At 39.7% G+C, this 20228-nt stretch overlaps 4 protein-coding genes and 1 long non-coding RNA gene across 5 annotated transcripts; 1 reads left to right on the top strand and 4 right to left on the bottom strand.

The window, feature by feature from the left end:
* LOC109712889 lies at nt 902–3976 on the bottom strand. The gene is made up of 2 exons (XR_002216994.1): nt 3825–3976; nt 902–1174 (listed from the first exon to the last, which is right to left on the bottom strand). It is a non-coding gene; the product is annotated as an uncharacterized LOC109712889 (long non-coding RNA).
* On the bottom strand, nt 4536–6984 carry LOC109712887 (pentatricopeptide repeat-containing protein At1g79080, chloroplastic). The gene has a single exon (XM_020236685.1). The coding sequence runs from the start codon at nt 6739–6741 to the stop codon at nt 5041–5043; it is 1701 nt and encodes a 566-aa protein (XP_020092274.1). The 5' UTR covers nt 6742–6984; the 3' UTR covers nt 4536–5040.
* LOC109712885 (WD repeat-containing protein 75) lies at nt 7326–13737 on the bottom strand. The gene is made up of 16 exons (XM_020236683.1): nt 13490–13737; nt 13184–13369; nt 12610–12786; nt 11816–12218; nt 11559–11677; nt 11243–11320; nt 10995–11135; nt 10825–10869; nt 10230–10396; nt 9795–9873; nt 9629–9714; nt 9129–9258; nt 8906–9038; nt 8657–8805; nt 8318–8516; nt 7326–7952 (listed from the first exon to the last, which is right to left on the bottom strand). Exons 1-16 carry the CDS (start codon nt 13607–13609, stop codon nt 7741–7743), a joined length of 2424 nt encoding a protein of 807 aa, XP_020092272.1. The 5' UTR covers nt 13610–13737; the 3' UTR covers nt 7326–7740.
* Nucleotides 14729–16741, top strand: LOC109712729 (pentatricopeptide repeat-containing protein At4g13650-like). Its single transcript, XM_020236472.1, has one exon. It carries the CDS (start codon nt 14729–14731, stop codon nt 16739–16741), a length of 2013 nt encoding a protein of 670 aa, XP_020092061.1.
* Nucleotides 17196–20017, bottom strand: LOC109712886 (pentatricopeptide repeat-containing protein At4g02750-like). The gene has a single exon (XM_020236684.1). The coding sequence runs from the start codon at nt 19698–19700 to the stop codon at nt 17463–17465; it is 2238 nt and encodes a 745-aa protein (XP_020092273.1). The 5' UTR covers nt 19701–20017; the 3' UTR covers nt 17196–17462.

Below are 20228 nucleotides of genomic sequence, written 5' to 3'. Positions count from 1 at the left end.
CACCTATCAAAACAAAACGTCACGAGTACTGTAGCAAGCGACAAAGCAATACCTGGATTGTGCAGGGATTCTCCTGCAAATTCACCCGCGGGTCAATGTCTCGGTTTGGATTTTGGAATGTTTCTCTCCTTTTGGCAGTTGGGGGGGTGGGGGGGAAGCTGCGACAGAGATCAAGAAATTGGAATTGCGTTCGTGTTAGGAAACAGAGGACAAAATGCCAAGTTAACAGCTTCTCTTCAAATATATAAGATCGGAACATGTGATTTCTTTTTAATCTTTTCTGTTATGATGATTCACAAAATAAAACATACTACATATATATTCCTAGTATACAGATTAAAAATCTAGCACCTCGCTCGTCCTTGGATTCACAAAATCTCCTTCCATTTCTTTTTTAATATTAAAAAGACCTAGACTAATAAAAAATAATTATGTGGTGCAAATCTCGCACATTTAGATATACATGTAGCATTGAGGTAAAAAATTGTGCGGACGGCAAAGAGGAGGATTGATTTTTGAGAGGTTATTAACACGAATCTTGCTGAAGGGGAAAGGGAGTGTTGTGTAATCATTGGTTCACGGAAATTACGTAAGAAGCTCTTCTACATAAATAACGCTCCAATTTCAGTTCCATCATATGATGCATACGTAGAACCTGAACCTGGGTAGTATCGCGATGAAACCATCTGCTTCGCATCAACAGGCGTGCGCACAATCCAAAGAGAAGAGAGAAACTAAGCTATCGTTTGGTTCAGGATTAAGTAAAAATTTATTATTTCAAGAATAAGATTAAGTTAAGAATTAAGATGAAATTAGAGTAATTTAGAATAGCCGGGATGGAGTTAGCTAACACCACCCCCAAAATTAGATGTTTGGAAATAACTTCACCCCTTAACACCGAAGCAAACGGAAGCTCATAGATTAGTCCCCGAACGGGGACTCATCATAACTCAAAATAAAACGTCTTGGTTTTCATGGTCTGAAGGAAAGTTAGAACATTTTTAACTCGACAAAACGCAAGTCTAGAGGCCTCTCAAAGGAGGGGGAAAAATATATATAAAAAGGAAAAAAAAACCAAAGGAGATAGCCCTTGAATCCGTCCCTTCGTCTACTTGGATCTCTGCCTCATCTTTCGGCGCTTCCTCTTGAGCCTCCTCATGCGCTTCTTCTTCCACTGAAGAAGATAAAAATACAAACCAATAATTATTCTCCATTATATGGAACAACAAACAGATAATTTTGAAACGGCATTTTAGATAACAAAAGCACATGCAGGACATATTGTAACTGAGTAACAAATGGTCAATTGCACCACCCGGTTGCTGAATTTCACCTCAAACTTTTGAAAGTTCTTTATTTACTACTTGCCTCGGAGAAAATTGATAGCCTACACCTTGTGTTTGGGCATAATCATCCTCCACCGTTTATCCATCAATCTCATAAAACCTATCCAGCCATCCAAGTAACTAAGAAAAAGAGGAAAGTCTCTAATTGCATGGTAAACGGACTTACGGATGCACTTGGTGCGGGCAATATTTTGGGACCCCCGATAAGTGTCGAGGACAAGGAATAATACAAAAACCTTTCTACAATTTGCGATGTCAGAATGCAAGAGTCCAACGAGTCACAGCCGCCGATAATATCAAGGGTAAACTTCAATTTGCCCTTTTGTGGTTTAGCTTATTATTACTTTATTATCTTGTGGTTCAAAAAATAGCACTCAACCATTCCGTGGTTTAACTCATGTTCAGTTTCCAACTCAATGGTTCAAAAAGTTATACTTAATTATCATGTGGTTATCAAAAAATTTCACTTTGCTACCCGATTTGTTAGTAGATTTATTGGATAAGAATAGAGAAAAAAAAATATAGTAGTTAAGTGCAATTTTTTGAACCACATAATGGAAAAATGAGCTAAACCACAAGGGGGGAAATTGAAGTTTATCTTACTATCAATAAACAATTGCACACAAAGCATTAAACAGGATTAACAATAGTCCAAGATACAACCAGACCTAATCTTCCTACTTTCCTCCGAAGAGAACAAAAATTATTTTTAACTGAAGTATCTTCCTAGTCCCCCCTAAATCTCTTCCTTTACATCTTACTAAATAGGATTTAACTTTTAGGGTGCGTTTGGTTCGCATTATGAAAGATTACTAGGAATAAAAGATATCCGAGAATCTTATTCCTATTCATCCTATTACTAAGAATGCGAAATTCCTATGTTTGGTTCGCGAGGTAATATTAATTAACCATATTATTTAATATTACAAAAAATATACAATTAATTAATTAATTAATTTAATTAATTTTAGATAATGTTACCAAAAGTTTCAACATCTTTTTAGAAAAAAGGGAGAGAGAGTATAAGTTAGAGAGAGAGAGCATAATTAAAAAAATAGAAAGAAAAATATAGTCAAAATTAGAGGGAGTGAGAGAGTTGAAATTTTAAAAAGAGAGAGAGAGAAAGCTTAGTTTAGAGAGAGAAAAAAAAGTTAAATTTTAAAGAGAAAAATAAGTTTAGAGAGAGATATAAGGTTAGAGTGTAAAGACAAATAATATCAATTAGCCGACGGGTAGGAAGAAAGAAAGAGATTAGACATATTATGATTACCCCAATCCATTAATATGAGGATACCCACCCTCCCTCAAGGGAATGAGATTAGTACTTTGGGGTGAATCTTATTCCCAAGTGAATCCAATATTACCAACTAGATTACTTAGTGCATTTAGCCAAACACCGTCATAATTTTTTATTCCCATTGCATTACTAGGAATCTTTAAAAGATAGCGCGAACCAAACGCACCCTTAGTTGGATCACACATACACCAAGAGAAGCTCAGAAACATTTCTATTATGCATGCCTCACTCAAAAGCACCCTTTATCACAGCAAAATATTTACTCAAAGCACCATCACTGGTATCTGACAGTTATGTGAATGACGTGCCAGAATAAGACACATCTGATAATTCTTTTTATGGTTCCACATGTTTTCCAAACATCACGTACTTCAAAGTGGGCTACGATTCATGCATACAGAGAAGGTGATCAAAATAATTTGATTCCATCCACAAACACAATGCCCACATCTGATCTGCCACCTAAAGACTGTAGCATTATTCTCTTCTGTGCCCAAATAAGGAATTCATGGTTGCAACATCCACAACACCTCGTAAGATGGTTGCGAGTTAATGATATATTTCAGAGTTTTCCAAGAATTTCAACATCCCGGATTGAAATTGTGGCCATCTTATGTCTACCCTCAGAAGATTTCTAGAATATAAATTTGTTTTTTTTTTAAAATAATGATCTAGAAGTCCATAATACTTTGTCAAACAATTTCCAATTTTTATCAATAAAATTCTAACGCAATCCCGGAATAAATACATAAAACTATTCGATTGGCCTAACAACCCGAATACAAAATCTTATTGAACATTATTCTCTACTACAATAAACAACAATAATCTCACAAATCAAAGAATACAAAGGAGTCAAAGGTATAAGCATAAGGAAAATCATATAACCCATAACCCACGGATTATGAAAAATCAAAACAGTAAATGTAAGCAATGAAAGAAACAAATAATCCAAGATTCCTCAACAAAGATAGTTACGAGATCAACCACCGAACTAAACTCAAACATTGAAAGGACATCCAAAAACATGCAAAAATCGTACATCACAAGCTCCTAAACCGACACCAATAGAACTCAAAAAAAACCCTAAAATAATTAGATCGATCACAGATGGATACACAAGATCAAATCAATTCAAAGAACCGCGGGAAAAAAAAAGGAAGGGATCAAAGCGATCTCACCTTCGCCCTCATCGTCTCAACCCGCGAGCTCTCGAAACTACGCCGATCTCCGCCTCTCAACTCTCTCCTTGGAGCGGCTTCGAGAACAAAAGAAACGAAAACAACAGGGAGCCGTACATATTTATAGTGCTAGGGTTTGGAACGACGGAGAAGCGAACGCTCGTAAGTCGTGATGAACGGTCGTGAGCGAATCGCGCAGTGGGACTTTCCCTGACCGTTCATTTTGTGCCCAAAGTTTGTGTATATAATATTGAACGGCTACGATGCGAGTTTGGTTGTGTATGGTCAGTTTAGGATAGTACGTGCTCACTAAGAGGAAAAAAAATAATAATAAATTGTAAAAATTTACTAACGTGGACTATTATACTCTTATGAGCATAAATTTTTTTATATTTATAAATTTTCGATCATTATATTTATTTTTTTTTATCATTTTTATCTGTTAAATTATACTATTTAACCAACCATCCACTCGATCTAATCAGAGATCACTATCATTCTAACCGCACTCCTTTCATTCAACAGTAAAAATTTATGAATACAAAAAAGATATATACTCATAAAAATATAATAACCCTTACCTACTCGGCACACCTTAATTCTAAAAAAGTCTCTTCATTTCATGGTGGAAAAACAACCATCACAAATTAGATAGTTTCGGAGGAAATACAAGCATCTTATACTCTGATAGAAATGAAGTACACAACTGGATGAAAAGAGAAATGTTGGATCATCATTCATGTTTAATATATGATTCACAGCATCTATCTAGTAGTGTTCTCATGGCATCAAAAAGTTCATATTTGAGTAATATTATGTATCTACAAACCAGTTAGCTGATAATCTAACCACTCTCTCAAACAGTAAAAGGTCAATTTTAAGCATCACCACAACATGAACCACTGGGATGAGTGAGGTAACAATCCATCCTACACAATTAAGCTGAACATTCTCAATTAAGAAAAGTAAGCATCTGAAGCTCTTAAGTATGACTCTTCCATCAGGATTCAGGGAAACACATTCATGCCTATATGATTGTGTTCAGCTTTAGGATTTGATCAACCAAAGCAGGACTTAAGATACATGTCAGGATCCGGAAAAATGGCAAAGGAGCCAACTCTTTATGCTACAACTTCGAAACCGAGTTCCTCAACCAACCACTAAAATCTTTTTTCTCGCATTTTTTGCCCTCGATTTCCCAAAAAAGAAACAAAAGCTATTCCAAGTCATACTGCATAGTGATTCTCTCCATGGTATTCTGGCTTATAACATTCCTCATATGCAATTCTTTCAAAACCTCCGCAGCCAAATCCGTTTCATCCTCGTGAGCAATCCCTTCAACGAGGATTGTATACGTCGTTTCATTAGGCACATAGCCTTTCTCGATCATAGTTTCATATATATCGAACGATAGATCCGTTCTCTGCGCCTTGCATAACCCGAGTATTAGCGCATTATAATTGTCTAAATCAGGCCCGCTACCATTTTCCTCCATCACTTCGAATATTTCGATAGCCTCATCCAACATGCCCTCCATGCAAAGACCTCTAATCAGAGATGAATTAGTATAACTATCAGGAACAAACCCGTGCCTCGTTATCTCGTGCAGAAGTTGGAACGCCGCATAAGTGTTTCCTTTCTTGCACAAGAACGAAATCACGTTTCGGTAGAAGTCATGCATCGAAGCGTTCTGCTTACTCGCCAAATTTTGGAGTATGGAGAAGGCTTCTACCACCTTCCCTTCCCCACAAAGCACGGAAATGGCATTATAAGTGCCCTCATTTGGAGCACAATTCTTATGCATCATCATGTCAAGGCATTTCAACACCATATCCAATCTCCCCTCCTTACAAAACCGCGCAATTATAGGGTTATAGCTCGCAGCCACGGGCTTGAACCGATTCCTCGCCATCTCCTCCAAAATCGCTAGCGCTTGCTCCGTCCGACCATTATAGGCAAGCGACCCGATCAAAATGTTGTACGTTATAATACTCGGAGAACAATCCCTATCGCCCATCTCGGATAAAAGCTCCTCCGCCTCCTCCCACAGCCCCTCGTAACACAAACTCCGCAGCAAAATGTTATAGCTAACCACGTTCGGACTAAACCCCTTTAACGGTAAACTCCTAAAGAAACTCACGGCCTCGTCTAACCGACCCTCCTTGCAATAACCAGTGAGGAGAACATTATAGCTAACTAAATTAGGTTTCCCGCCCTTACGCATGATCTCATCTAGTAGCCTCACGGCCTCGTCGACCCCTCTCTCCTTATAAGCTGCTTCTAGTAAAAACGAGTAAGTAAACACATTTGGGATCAAGCCCTTATGCATCAATCTCTCTAAAAGCTGGAGACTTTGCTGCAAATTGCCATGAACGCAGAGCCCTCTAACCAAAGAATTGTACGTGATCGTCGTCGGGGGGCACCCGTATTCGTCCATTTTATCGACTAGTTGCATGGCATACCCAACATTTCCTCTTTTACACAGCTGGTTAACTAAGAAAGTGTACGTGGAGTGGTCGGGAGTGTTACCGGAGCGGACCATCAACTCCATTACGCGAACCGCCTTTCGGATCTTGTTGAGCTTGCACAGATCATACAGGAGCTGAGTGGCCTGCGCCGGATCGGGCTTGTGCCCTTTCCCCACCATGAACTCCAAATAAAGGAAAGCGTCGTGGAGCCGGAGCTCTTTGCTCCTCGACTCGCTCTTACCGTTCCTCCAGTTGGGCAGGGAAAAGCCCGCGTCTTTGGAGGGGATTGTTGCGACGTGGGTCGAGGACAAAGCCCTAGAAAAGCCCCTGGTTTTGGGGAAAACTAGGGTTTTGGGGGAATGGGGGAGGAAGCATGGTTTGGATCGGTTTGCGTCGGAGGTGGCGCTGCTTCTCGGAAGGGGGGAAACGGAGTGGACTAGGGTTGGCATGGATTCTTGCAGAAGCGCTTCTAGCAGGAGAATTTAAAAAACAAAAAAAAAAAGAAGTGCTTTTTGCGGAGAAATGAGATGGGTATTGCGATTTCTCACATGGGAGTTGGAGCTCTCGAAACAATTTGTAAGGAAGAGGTTTCAAACGGAGAGTGGGGAGAGGGGAGAGTATAGTTCGCCACATCAATGGCTCATCCACAGCTCTTTATTGCCACTCAAATGGCTTACGCATCCCCGAGCTCTCTCTTTCTTATCTTGGGGCATTGAATAAATACAGTAGTCGTTGCTCGAACCAAGAGTCGGCAACGAAATATAAGTCGCTGCCGACTTTTTGCTTGCTAGATTCACTCGACATATGCATATTTTTCCGCCGATGCACTCGTCTAGATTTGAGTTATATCAAATTCTCGACGATTAATGTTTTGTTTACTAATAACTGTTCACCCAAAAAAAATGCATTTGATGCTATAGGGAACAGTATTTTAAAGACCACAGCACAAGGAAAATATTATTATGCTATAACTTATAACATCGCGGATGAAATAAGCCCGACCCCGAAGGAAAATTAACTCCAACTCTCAACAGAATACGATAAATAAGAATTTAAATTAAAAATTACGACGCTAAAAAGAAACAGTTTGAATGGATAATGCTGCAGCCAAATTTTCCTCAGTAGCTGCTGCAAAGTGGTTTATGACTCTACCGATGATCATACGTTACAAACTGCTCAGCTGGATTACAAAATTTTGAGACCTAAAGTATGCAAAATAAATATGGCTACAGAAGCTCTATTATCCTCAGTAAAAGAAGCAATTTTCTCCGGCCAAAAATGCCTATTTTGAGGTATTAAACACACTTTTGATGCGCCAAACTTTCCGAATTCGCTAACTGCATCCTGCGACATGGAGGGCAAAATGCATTGAGAATGTATAATGTGCATTCCTCGTTAACTTCAGTTGCCACTAGCTGCAATATACAAAGACCAGATATCTCAAGAGATTAAGATTCATCAGCTATCGGTGGTCTCTTTTCCAGTAAGGATGCCAAAAATGTCGAACATAATTTCGTGAGGGGCGGAAGAACGTGAGATGATCCGCTGAAAATAGTCTCCCAAGGTCTTTCTGATGGGACGAAGGGGATATCCCAATCCGTGCCTTTATTCGACTCAATTTTTGGAAGCTCCCCGTATATTGAAGTGTATCCAATCGGTACTGCAGAAGAAAAGGCAAAATTGATTGCATTTTTAATTTCCTTTTTGGCAAGTGTCATATAATAGCACGATACAAAGTACTGACACGAAAAGCTCTACCAGAAAAAATATGTCAGATGGTTGTTTAGATATTGGCAATATCTATATCTGAATTCGCTTCTCTATCAGTATTTAAATATATGTTTTTTAACACGCATGGAGATGATATTATGAATGTTATATCTATAGGTGTTTCATAGCAGATACATAAATACAATAATTATCACACAGAAACCTGTTGTTTTGTTCCTTTCTATCAAATTGGACAGAAAAGCATAATGATAAATGCTGATGATCTGGGAAAGAAAAATCAGGCAAAAATTTCACCTGCTTCCTCGGGAGGAGCTTGACTTCTCCGAGCACTCTTGCCAATTCGGCCATCTTCGTTGTGTGGATCAAAGACAATATATTCATGATCGCTGTTTATATACGCCAGCAATGATGGTTCTCCTCGCGCATTATCTTCATAACCATTAACTAGCAGAGATTGATCCTTAGTTACAAAAGCAAGCCCACCACCCTTTGCCTGAATCACGTATTAAAAAGAAAAAATTTACTTAAATCAACAGTAAAACTATTTACAGGCACGACTACTGATTAAGATCAGATTTTTCATTAATATTTAACAGACAGTGAACCGCTACTACAAATAAACAAACAACATACCTTCTTCACCAGCCATGTGGTCAGAGGAACCGGATTTTCTACATCGAATAACAATATAATCCCTTCTTGATCTCTCACGGCAATGTCATTTTGAGAACTTGAGAGGGCTAGGATAGCAAATTGAGGGGCATTTCCTGCACAACATACAGCTACAACAACCAAAAAAAAGGTTCTACAAATTTATATGCTGTCAACATAATCATTGTATATTTGTATTATTAAGCAAAAATATTTCAAAAATATGCATACCCTCAGCAAATAGCTTGTATGACCAGTACATCGATAGGTTGGAAGTGTTCCACAATGCTACCTGTGGTTTTGAACTCCGGGAGAGCGACACGAGATACTCTGATTTCCCAACAAAGGAAAGTTTTGAGATAGGCTGCCAAAAGCAAAGGTCAAGGTAACTATTCTGGACGTTACTTAAGTAGCAGTAATAATTGTACATATTGCTGGGGTATTAGATGATTACCGAGAGAGCTTCCCCAATCACAGCAACAAGAATATTAGTATCTGGGTCCCACAATGTAATAACAGTCTCTGCTGCAACAGCAAGAACAGATCCATCAGCAGAAAATGCTGCTGCTGTCATAGGTTTTCTCCTGCATAGTTCAGATATAATTTTCATAAACTCTTTATGGGTATTTTATCAAATTATTTATGGTCAGGATGAAACAAGAACAAAAGAAAGTGCTGAAGCAACATTATAAAAAAATAGTATACATTTAAAGAATGAAAAAAACATGGCATGCCATCACTGGTAGGTCCCCTTGTCGTAACCAATCAAATCAAATAACATTTGCAAAAAGGTCACATAGAAAAATAACATACTATCTCAAGGTTAACTTGAGCTTGGTCAATCCCTCTAAATCACATCAATGGCATTTAACAATCTGCCAAAACATTTTTGACTCCAAAAAAGGTTGCTTCATTTTAACAAAAGCTATATGCTGATAAACTAAAATCTCATACTTGTATGAACCAACAGATTGGCATCTCCAACCAGCTTTCTCATGCTTTTGATCTCTTAGCCGGCTAACAGAAGAATGAACCCACACCTACATAATTGAAATTCAACAGTCAAATCATGTATACCAACAAAACTGAGACCATAGTAGGAGACAAGCAGTACAAATACCTTGAAGTCACCACCAAAAGAAGAGCTTACTGCCATACTTTGACCAGGATGGAAGCAAACAGCTGAGATCCCAGCATCACTGTATTCAATGTCGATAGTTGTATTATCAGAGAAAAACTATAATAACAGCGCCAGATTCTAAGAGGAGAAAAATGGCATCAGAGATTAAAAAAAATAAAAAAATAAAAAATCAGTTGGCCTTGGAAACAACATGAAAGCATGTAAAAAATTTGTCAAATTTGACCTGGAGGACTACAATGCAAGAAGAAATAAATAATAAGTTGTTTACTATGCATACAGGGCACAACTATTTTATGAACTGCCCTCAGTGCCTCATTATATACTGTGATATGTATTATCTTTAGGATACTGTCAGATGCTTTCATTAAATAGCTGTATAATGAAGCTCTTCACTAATGGAAGCAGTGCGCCAACCTGTGAGGCTCATAAATGACAGTAGACAAGGAGTATTCACCAACCCGAAGGCCACGTGTCCAAAATTTTAGGCTAACAAGACTTCCCAATCTTTCTTCAGGAAGCTTAACATCCACAGTACACATCAAAAAGCCATCAGAGGAAAGAGCAACCAACGCCACACACACCTGTAACCATAAAAATGAAGAAATGTAACTAAAACCAGCATTCTCAAATATCCTCAAACTCAGCTCCTAATAGGAGAGATCAATATAGTATTTTCAACATTATTGAATTGATATGGTTTATCTTGAAGAATTCTTCATATATCCCTCTAAAATCTTTCAAGCACTGCATAAGATTAAGAGTTAAGACCAATAAAGCAACAGTCTAATACTACCATTTAGGTATTCTGGTTCACACCAAAATGTCTCGGTTGTGTTATATATTTGTTGTATACTACATACTTCTATGTTCGCCCTGGTCTGTGTGGTAGCGGAAATATACAAGCTAGTGTAATTAAAAGCATGCCAAAGAAATGAAAATAAAAACAGACGGACCACCAAAAGTATTTCAGTGGCATTTACTATGAGAAATGCGTAGATAGTTAACTTACAGTGGGATCATCCACTGGCTGAAAATTCCTTTCACATACTTGCACCTAGGAAAAAAAGAAAAAAGATCCCATCAGTTCTAGCAAAAATTGAGAAAACGGATCATAGAAAAAATATAAAAGGTTGGTAAGTTAAAAGCAAGCCAAAGGTGCTCCTATATAGGATGGCCGACCTGCGAAACCTCAGAGTTGTCAAACAAGCTGAAAAACTGAACACAATAATCTTCAGTTCTCAAAGCAATTAGCCCATTGCTTTGGTCATATGCGAACTCCTTATGCAGACCATCATATACATCCGGAAAAGAGAATGGGAGCTGCAAATGGCATGTGAGAAGTTATTTTAGTAATCAAATCTTCACATAAAATGCAAGAAAAAAAGTTGAACTGTAAATAATTAAGCAATATAGATTGATGCCAAAACCTTAATTCCGGCTATAGACTTTGTAATCTCCATTGTTGGCATTTTTAATATATGAATTTGATTATCTGCACAAGATACCTGAAATAGCAATCAGTTGAATACGCTGCAAAAAGCAGTATATACACCTTACAGCATATGAAAACTAAGAAATCAATGCATAGTGGCAATTTGTGCTAACAAATTTATATAATCAAATCCAAGGATTGCCTGCTTAAATGCGCATTAATGACATTAAATTCATGAAACATGTGGCTGATAACAAATTATGTAGAAGCACAAATCTCACACAATTATAACTATACAACTGATGTCTTACACAAGAAAGAGAAGGATCTGGTGAATCTACAAAGTACAATAGTGGGGATCCTAAGCGTGGTTTATACTTCCGCTTTCCAGTGTCAAGCTGCCATACCACAATAACCCCCTCCTGTCCACCTGTTAAATAAAAAAAAAAAAAAGAAGATCAACAGCTAACAATGCTGCAGTATCATCATTACCAAGTGAGGGACTCGAAAGAATTGGTTTAAGGTGATATGATAAAGCTAGAAAGTCAGCATCTAAGTATGGAATAACCTGAGTACAAATAAGCTCCGTCTGAAGAAAAGAGGAGAAATTTTATTTCACTTGGGTGCCAATGCCATGTTGAGCAGGAATCTGCATCATCGTTACCCCTTACCCCAGGCCTGTCTTCATCAAGCTTTGGCCTTCCTCTTGATTCTCGCAAAGTTTCTGTGAACTTTTTCATTCCAAAACCTCTCCAGATCAATATCCGCCCTGTTACATCACCTCCTGCTACCATTCTCTCAGTTGGATGAAAGGCAAGAGCACTCAGATTCTTTGTATGATGTAGCTTAATCTTCTTTATTTCGTCAGGCTTAAAATCTTCAGGGATCCTCCATACATGAAGTTTTCGCTTGTTTTTTATACCTATGAATTCTCCAGATCTACTCACAATAATATGTTCTGGATTCCGGGTCTGTATACATTAATGCGGTATTATCAATCTAGTATAGGCATATAAATTAAGTAGTACAAAGTAACATGCTGAAAGATGAATCAACATCTATATCATATTTCTCAAGGAGATGTTGCCTCTAATTTTATTTCTTAAGCTGCATGTTCAATCATAGTATTGCAACATGTCAATGCTTCCATCTTGTTCTCTAGCCAAACTATACTATTCAGGAAAGGCTTCGATGATGAGGAGGGCATATACCAGATCAATGCACATACTATCAATGAAAGAAATTTGTGCATTACACATGCAAAAACAATGGTAATAATAAACAGTTATGTTACGAAACCCCAGTGAGTCCAATGAATGGCTTCACTAAAACGAGCAAGTCCATAAAATTATATGATCGCACCTCAGCCAAAAGCCCCCCAACACGACGCGAGCTCGTTAAGTTGTAAATCCGAATTTGGCCACGTAATGCTTTATGTTGATCATCCGGCTTAGTTTTGTCTTCGACTGACACAAATGCATAAAGAGTGGATGACTTATTACCGCTCCCTATTGACGCATTTGATATGTTGGGTATCACCTGAATGAAAATAATAAAGTAATAAAATCCAACTACAAAGATTGCCAGAGCAAGGATTAAAATAGATTCACAAGATAGATATATTATAATTACATGCATACAAACTTCATCCTGTAAAACAAATAACTTAGAATATCATCAAGTCAGCAAATGACAAGTTGCATCTTCTATACATGGAACTGTGAAATTAATAAACTAGACCACTCCAGTTTGTTCAAAATTGAAACAATGAATCTAAGTTACTCGAAATCAGCTTGATTTCCAAATTCGTTGACTAGCATAACCCAAATTGGCTCACTTTTTCAATTGGTCCCACACAGTATATAGCTGAAGTGAGTTAAAGAGCTTCAAATGAGAAAACTAGAGAAGGCATAAAAGAATAATAAAACCAACTTACCATGGAAAATATTGGGAGTTCGACCTTCACCTTCTTTATCAACTCCGGCACGGAGAAGTCCCAATAACAAATCATCCCATCTAAAGACGAAGTCCAGCAGTAATCCATGAACTTGCTCGCAGGCGCGGCGACCGGCACCACGACGATCGAGGTCACACGATCGGTGTGGCCCTCCAATTCCGCAATCTTACACACCAAGATGAGATTTTTTATCACTACCCAGTTATCATCTACCCTTCTATCCATCATTCCCCTTCACAAACACGGGAATAGTGTACGGAAATAGTGTAATGGCAGGGGGCTTACCTGCATACCCGTAGAGGTGCTGAAGATGGAGACGGTGAAGCCCGTGCACACCAGGAGCTTCTTCCCGTCGTTGGAGAAGGTCGGAGGTGCGGAGACGAAGCTTTGCCCCCCCGTAAACATGGCTCTCGTGTGCTAGGGTTTGATAGATTCCGTAGGGTAAAGTATTTTGACCCTTTCTAGGGTTTTGAGGGAGGGGGTGGAGAGAGAGAGAGAAGAAGAGGAAGAGGGATGGTTTACGGGGCTAGGGTTTTGGGGGGGCGTCGATTGCGTGGTGGGCACAATTGCAAGAAAACCCCAAAACTTTTGGAAATTAAACTGTATCGGCCCATTCGACTACAAGGCCCATCTAACATACGGCTCTAACTGGGCTATTTCTTTTTAGTCCATTTAAGTTGGGCCAATGTATTACTCATAACTTAAAATACTGTAATATATTATATTATTTATTTATTGTATAAGTAATAATATATCCTGTAAATTTATTTACTATCAAAAAAAAAAAGTAACATTTTATATGAGATCTCGGATTATATACTCTTCTTTCTTTTCTTTTTTTTTGGCTCTTTTTGTTAACAAAATAAGCTTTTTTGTCCCTCCATTTCTCCATGTAGAGATGTCAATGGGTCGGATTTGGTGCGGATTTTCAAAAATCCGAATCTGAACCCGACTCCAAACCCGAAACCTGAATCCGAACCCGAGCCGAACGGATTTTAAAAATCCATATCCAAACCCAAACCCGAATCCGAACCCGAAAATTTGAACCCGAAACAGTTATTTCTTTTTCAATATTTCAAAAAATCTAAAATTTTAAAATATAATTTGAAATATAATATCAAATTTTTATATATATATTATATATAATACAATATAAATTCGGGTTTGGGTCGGGTTCGGGTTCGGGTTCGGGTCGGGTACAGTCAAAATTCATTTCCGTCGGGTTTCTATTTTTGAAATTTATATTCAAATCCATATTCATTTAACATCGGATATATCTGTTTTATTCGGGTTCCTGTTAGAATAAAATTTCGGATATCCATACCCATAGACATCCCTATCTCCATGGCACATATGCGAAATCCACCCTCAACGGTAAGCGTCATGCACTCCGCGCCCCACCCTCGCCAATGCAATTCATTTTAACTCCTCAATCCCATCAAACACCAATACAACACCACCACTCCACAAAGCCATGAACAGCACAAGAACCCTAACCACCTCTTCCTCGAACCCACCCCACCAATGGAACCTCCTCTCCGTGACCACCTCTCCTCCTACCTCAAGCGCCGCGCCACCACCGATCCCAGGGCCGTTCATGGCCTCTCTCTCAAGCTCGGTTGCTTGGTCTCCACCTTCCTCTGCAACCACCTCCTCTGCGCCTACGTTTCCCGGTCGATGCAGGACGCGCGCAAGGTGTTCGACGAAATGCCCCAACGAAACGTCGTCACGTGGACTCTGCTAATTTCTGGGTATACCCGCTTGGGTAATCTTAAAAATGGCATCTTTTTGCTTAGGGGGATGTTAAACGACGGTGGTCTTCTTCCGAACACGTTCACGTTCGGTAGCATGATCAGCGGCTGCGCTCGCGCGAGGGATTCGAGAACAGGGATTCAGCTTCATTGCCACACGATTAAATTTGGTGTGGAGTATGATTCATTCGTAGCAGGGACGTTGATCGACATGTACGCAAAGTGCGGGGAGATTGAGAGTTCATGGAGGGTCTTTGATCAAACCTCTTATAAGGATGTCGTGAGTTGGACTAGTATGATCACTTGTTTTGCCAATAGCGAGCAGTATATGTTCAAAAAATCCGCACTTGATCTCTTCAAGGACATGATTCGCTGGAAAGTTTGGCCGGTTGGAATGACCTTTTCTAGTCTTCTTAAGATCTTCGACAAACCAGGTAAGCTTGGTATAGGTAAACAAGTTCATGGGTGGATAGTGAAGCTTGGAATTGAAGTCGATAACCTATTAGGTAGTGCCCTGATCTCTATGTATGGGAAGTGCGGAGGAGTGGATGAAATAATCAGACTCTCTACGAGACTGAGTCGCGATGTTGTTTCAGGGACTTCGTTGCTCGTATCTTTCATGCAAAATGGATACAACAAAGAGGCGATCGATGTGTTTCAAAAGATGATTGACGAAAAAGTGGCAATTGACCCATCTGTGATAACTAGTGTAGCTGTGGCATGCGCATCTTTAGGACAATTAGCAACGGGAAAGGAGATTCATTGCTACACTGTGAGAAGTAGATTCATTTCAGATGTATCAACCGCCAATGCAATTATTTCTCTTTACGGGAGATGCGGTGATGTCAAAAGCGCAGATAGATTATTCCAGCAGATGAGAGATAAAGATATTATCTCTTGGACTGCATTATTGACATGTTATGGGCAAAATGATTGTGGAGAAGAAGCACTCATCTTATTCAGGAGAATGCTTCGAGAAGGGCTGAGCGCGCCCGTCTTCAGTGTAACCGGTGCTCTTAGGGCTTGTTCGATTCTTACCAACCTTCAAATGGGCCAGCAAATCCACTCAAAGGCTGTAAAATTGGGGATTGGTGATAACTTATCTGTTGAGAATTCCCTGATAACTATGTATGCTAAGTGTGGAAATGTGGATTTTGCGTTGAAAGTTTTCTTCTTAATGCCCGAAAGAAATATCGTCTCCTGGAATGCTTTGATCAATGGCTTTTCGCAACATGGACATGAAAACGACGCTTTGAAGCTCTTTGTTTTGATGCAGGAAGAAGGCATTAAACCCGACGACTATACTTTCACGGGAATCCTAGCTTCTTGTAGCCGAATGGGTCTTGTCGAAGAGGGTTGCGAGTACTTCGAACAAATGAGCACCGAGTATGAACTGGAGCCTAAGATGGAGCAGTATGCTTGTATGGTCGATCTATTTGGTCGAGCAGGTAGGCTCAATGATGCAATTGAGTTTATTGATGCAATGCCATGTGAACCGGACCGACTGGTCTGGGAAACACTTCTCACTTCTTGCAAAGTCCATGGATATGTAGAACTTGGAAGATTCGCAGCGAAGAAGGTATTGGAAATGAGACCAGAGGATCCTTCCCCTTATGTTAGTTTGGCGAGTATCCATGCTTCAATGGGCATGTGGGATAGAAAGGCTCACATTCGCACAATGATGAGGGATCAAGGGATAAGAAAGGATACCGGAATGAGTTGGGTTGAAGCCCAAGAACAAATTTCAGAAGATAGGGTTGATATGTTACAAGTTGGAGAAATTTGAAGGCAAAGATGAACAAACAGGACTTGAATATGGCCTCAAAAAGTATGCATTCAGGACAATCAAAGCGATATCGACGAAATTCCATCAGTGCCAGGGATGAAGTACTGATAATGATCATTCATTTTCTAATCAAAGATTAATCGACTTCAAGGGAGAAAACTCCGATTATTGAAGAGAACCACAGCATGTTAAGCAATTAATGTAGCAGAAAGGACTGATTTTGATGGAATGCTCATCTAGATTGACCAGACTATAGATTATTTAATTCTTTAGCAGAACAAATTTTGTATGAACCCTCTTGATTTTGTTTAATATTTGAAAATACTCTGTATCAGTACCAATTGTTTAGCATTATATACTAATGTATAAACTGTTTCTTGCATTAAAGAGAATTGTTTTCTGATAATATGCCAGCATGAAAGACTTTATTTACCATAGACAATAACAGCATAAATTGCACATTTAATGAGTTGTATAAATTTGCATATTTACATGACAAGGTTCTGCAGTCTCTCTTACTCAACGATTTAACTAAACCATCATCAGCAGAGGCTGTGGTGAAACTGTACAATATACAATTCTACCAGATTGTAAATGAAATCAAATGACTCAAAAGGTTCATGATGCGACTCAACTGCATGCGGTTGAGTCGATTTGAATGCTACGGGAACAGTCTCTTTTCTGATTCATCTGTTAGACAACAGTAACAGGATTTGGATGCTCATCCACAATCTAGTACAGACGAATCGGGGAAAATCCCTGTGTCTCTCATTTGCGCGCTTAGCTCCTCCAAAACTCTACATACTTCACTTGTCCTTGTCTCTGCTGAATCATCGGCCGAGAAGGAACAAACCTTATTCTTTATCTCGATCCAGCTGCGCGCCGGTTGCTTCTGCACTCCCCTCTCTTTTATCAAAACCCTCATTCTTTCAACCTCATCCCATCTACCCACTTCCGCATTTATATTCGACAATAACACATAATTCGAAGTCTTATGTGGCTCAAGCTCAAACAGTTTCGGCGCAGCGAATCTAGCTAGCTCACGGTTCTTGTGAATTCTACAAGCCCCAAGTAAAGCTCCCCATATTCCAGCATTTGCCTCGACTGGCATTTGCTTCACTAATCCAAATGCTTCCATTAATCTCCCTGCTCTCCCAAGCAAATCAACAATACAAGCATAATGCTCAGCCACAGGTCTAATAGAGTAATCTTTGCTCATAGAGTCAAACAAGGCTAGTCCTTCATCGATTAATCCCGCATGACTACATGCCGAGAGAACACCAACAAATGTTACCTCGTCGGGACTAACATTATTTCGCCCCATCTCTCGAAAGAGTGAAATTGCCTCTCTTCCATCACCATTTAAGGCAAAGCCAGCAATCAAAGCATTCCATGAAATAACGTCAACGACCGCCATTTCATTAAAGACCCGTCTTGCTTGTAGGATCCTTCCACAACGAGCGTACATGGTTATCAAGGCATTGCCAGCGAAGAAGTCGGTAATGTGCCCACTTTTGAGTAGGAGGTCGTGGAGTTGCTTACCTACTTGCAAAGCCGCAAGGTTTGCACAAGCACTTAAGCCGCAAGCGAAAGTAGACCAATCGGGCTTCTTCCCCTCCTTTTTCATGAGCACGAGATAAAGAAGTGCTTCCGCGTAGAAGCCATTCTGCGCGAAACCAGAGATGATAGAATTCCATGACACGGTATTCTTGTGACCAATCTGTTCAAAAATGCTTATAGCTTTGCTCATTTGCCCACATTGAGCATAACCTGCTACCATAGTATTCCACGACACAACATCCTTCCTTGGCATTTGCTCGAATAAATCCACGGCCTCATCCATTCGTCCGCATTGTGCATAGCCTGAAATCATCGTGTTCCAACATACAGCATCCTGTGCTCTTATTTGGTTAAAAATTTGATGAGCATCATCCATTCTTTCCTTCCTAACATAGCCATTCATTATTGCAGTTTCTGCTGCCACACTGTTGAAAGGCATTTTACCGAGCATTTTACAAGCTTCGTCGAGGTTCCCAATACGAACATATCCATTTATCATCGTTGTCCATGAAATTGCATTCTTCTCCGGCATCTCCATGAACAATTTGTAAGCCTCTTCTATCTGCAAACTTTGCACATACCCTGCAATCATCGCATTCCATGAGACAACATTTCTCTCCGGCATTTGATCGAACAACTCCCTAGCTTGAAAAATCCTGCCACTCCTACAATACCCGCTTATCATAGTCACCCAAGAAACAACATTCGGCGAGTCAATCCTCCTAAAAAACTCCAAAGCGCAGTCCAAGTCCCCGATCCGAACATACCCATCAAGCATCAAGTTTTGAGACACCACATCTTTCGCCGGCATTTGCTCAAAGAATTTCAAAGCCGAACCCATCTTCTTGTTCTGCGTGTACCCGGCGAGCACCGAATTCCAGGAAACCAAGCTCTGAGAAGGCATTTTATTCAACAACTGTACAGCATCTTCGAACCTCCCACTCTTTGCATATCCCGATATCAGTGTGTTGTAGCAAACCGAGCTCTTCTCGGCAGGCATTCTATCGAACAGTTCCTGCGCCTTCTCCAATTCACCATTTCGTGCATAGCAGGTAATCATTAGGGAATACGAAAAGATGTCTCTTTCGGGCATTCTATCGAACAGGTTAGAGGCTGCGAGAACGAATTGGTTGTGGGAGTACCCGGCGATCATGGTGTTCCAGGAAACCAAATTGCGGGAGGGCATGGCGTCGAAGAGGCGCCGCGCCTCGGCGACTCGGCCGTTCTTGGCGTAGGCGGAGATCATGGAGTTGTAGGTGACGGTGTTGCGGGTGCTCATGGCGTTGAAGACGGCGACGGCTTCGTCGAGGCGGCCGCATTTGGCAAGATGCGTGAGCTTCAGATTCTGGTGGAAAACAAGGGCTGCTCCGTCGCCCGCGGATTTGAGTTTGCAGCTCATCGGCTTCTCTCACATAGCCTTTGGGGTCTCCCTCGTTTGGAGCTTGGATGCGTAGAATTTGAACCGTCACAAGGATTCGCGAACAAGGTTAAAATGGGACCCTTTTTTCTTTTCTTTTTTTTTCGAAATAAACCTTATAAAAATTCAGATAAATAACCCTCTGAAAATATTTCGGCAAACTATTATTATTATTATTTTTTTTTTTGTAAAAAAAGCTTCAGGATAAAATTTTCTTTAAAGACGGCCAACAACTTATAGTTTTTATGAAAACGATGAACGATTCGTCCTCTTTTAATTTTTCATACAAATCACCGTCTCTTTCCTTTTATTTTTCATATATATCCTAAAAATCATATAAACATTTCAACAAATACCGACCGACCCTAAAACAAGTGGATGGTTGGTACTTGAGGTCTCAAGTTCGAATCCTAGTTGATTCACATTTCCAGCTAAGTTTATTTTTAAATGAAATAAACGAAGCGGATAGCGTGCTACCTATCTCTCAAAAAAAAAAAAACATTTCAACAA

This window comes from Ananas comosus, linkage group 7 (genome assembly GCF_001540865.1).
Source record: "Ananas comosus cultivar F153 linkage group 7, ASM154086v1, whole genome shotgun sequence".
NCBI classification, from domain to species: domain Eukaryota; kingdom Viridiplantae; phylum Streptophyta; class Magnoliopsida; order Poales; family Bromeliaceae; genus Ananas; species Ananas comosus.
Note: the sequence above shows the minus strand (reverse complement) of the source record. Positions and strands in the feature narration are given on the sequence as shown.

Coding starts and splice junctions, on each gene's coding strand:
- LOC109712887 (XM_020236685.1), bottom strand. CDS start 6,741: ATGCCAACCCTAGTCCACTCCGTTTCCCCCCTTCCGAGAAGCAGCGCC.
- LOC109712885 (XM_020236683.1), bottom strand. CDS start 13,609: ATGTTTACGGGGGGGCAAAGCTTCGTCTCCGCACCTCCGACCTTCTCC. Junction 12,219..12,609: donor TTGGGGGGCTTTTGGCTGAG/GTGCGATCATAT, acceptor TAATGTATACAG/ACCCGGAATCCAGAACATAT. Junction 10,870..10,994: donor ACAACTCTGAGGTTTCGCAG/GTCGGCCATCCT, acceptor TTTTTTTCCTAG/GTGCAAGTATGTGAAAGGAA.
- LOC109712729 (XM_020236472.1), top strand. CDS start 14,729: ATGGAACCTCCTCTCCGTGACCACCTCTCCTCCTACCTCAAGCGCCGC.
- LOC109712886 (XM_020236684.1), bottom strand. CDS start 19,700: ATGAGCTGCAAACTCAAATCCGCGGGCGACGGAGCAGCCCTTGTTTTC.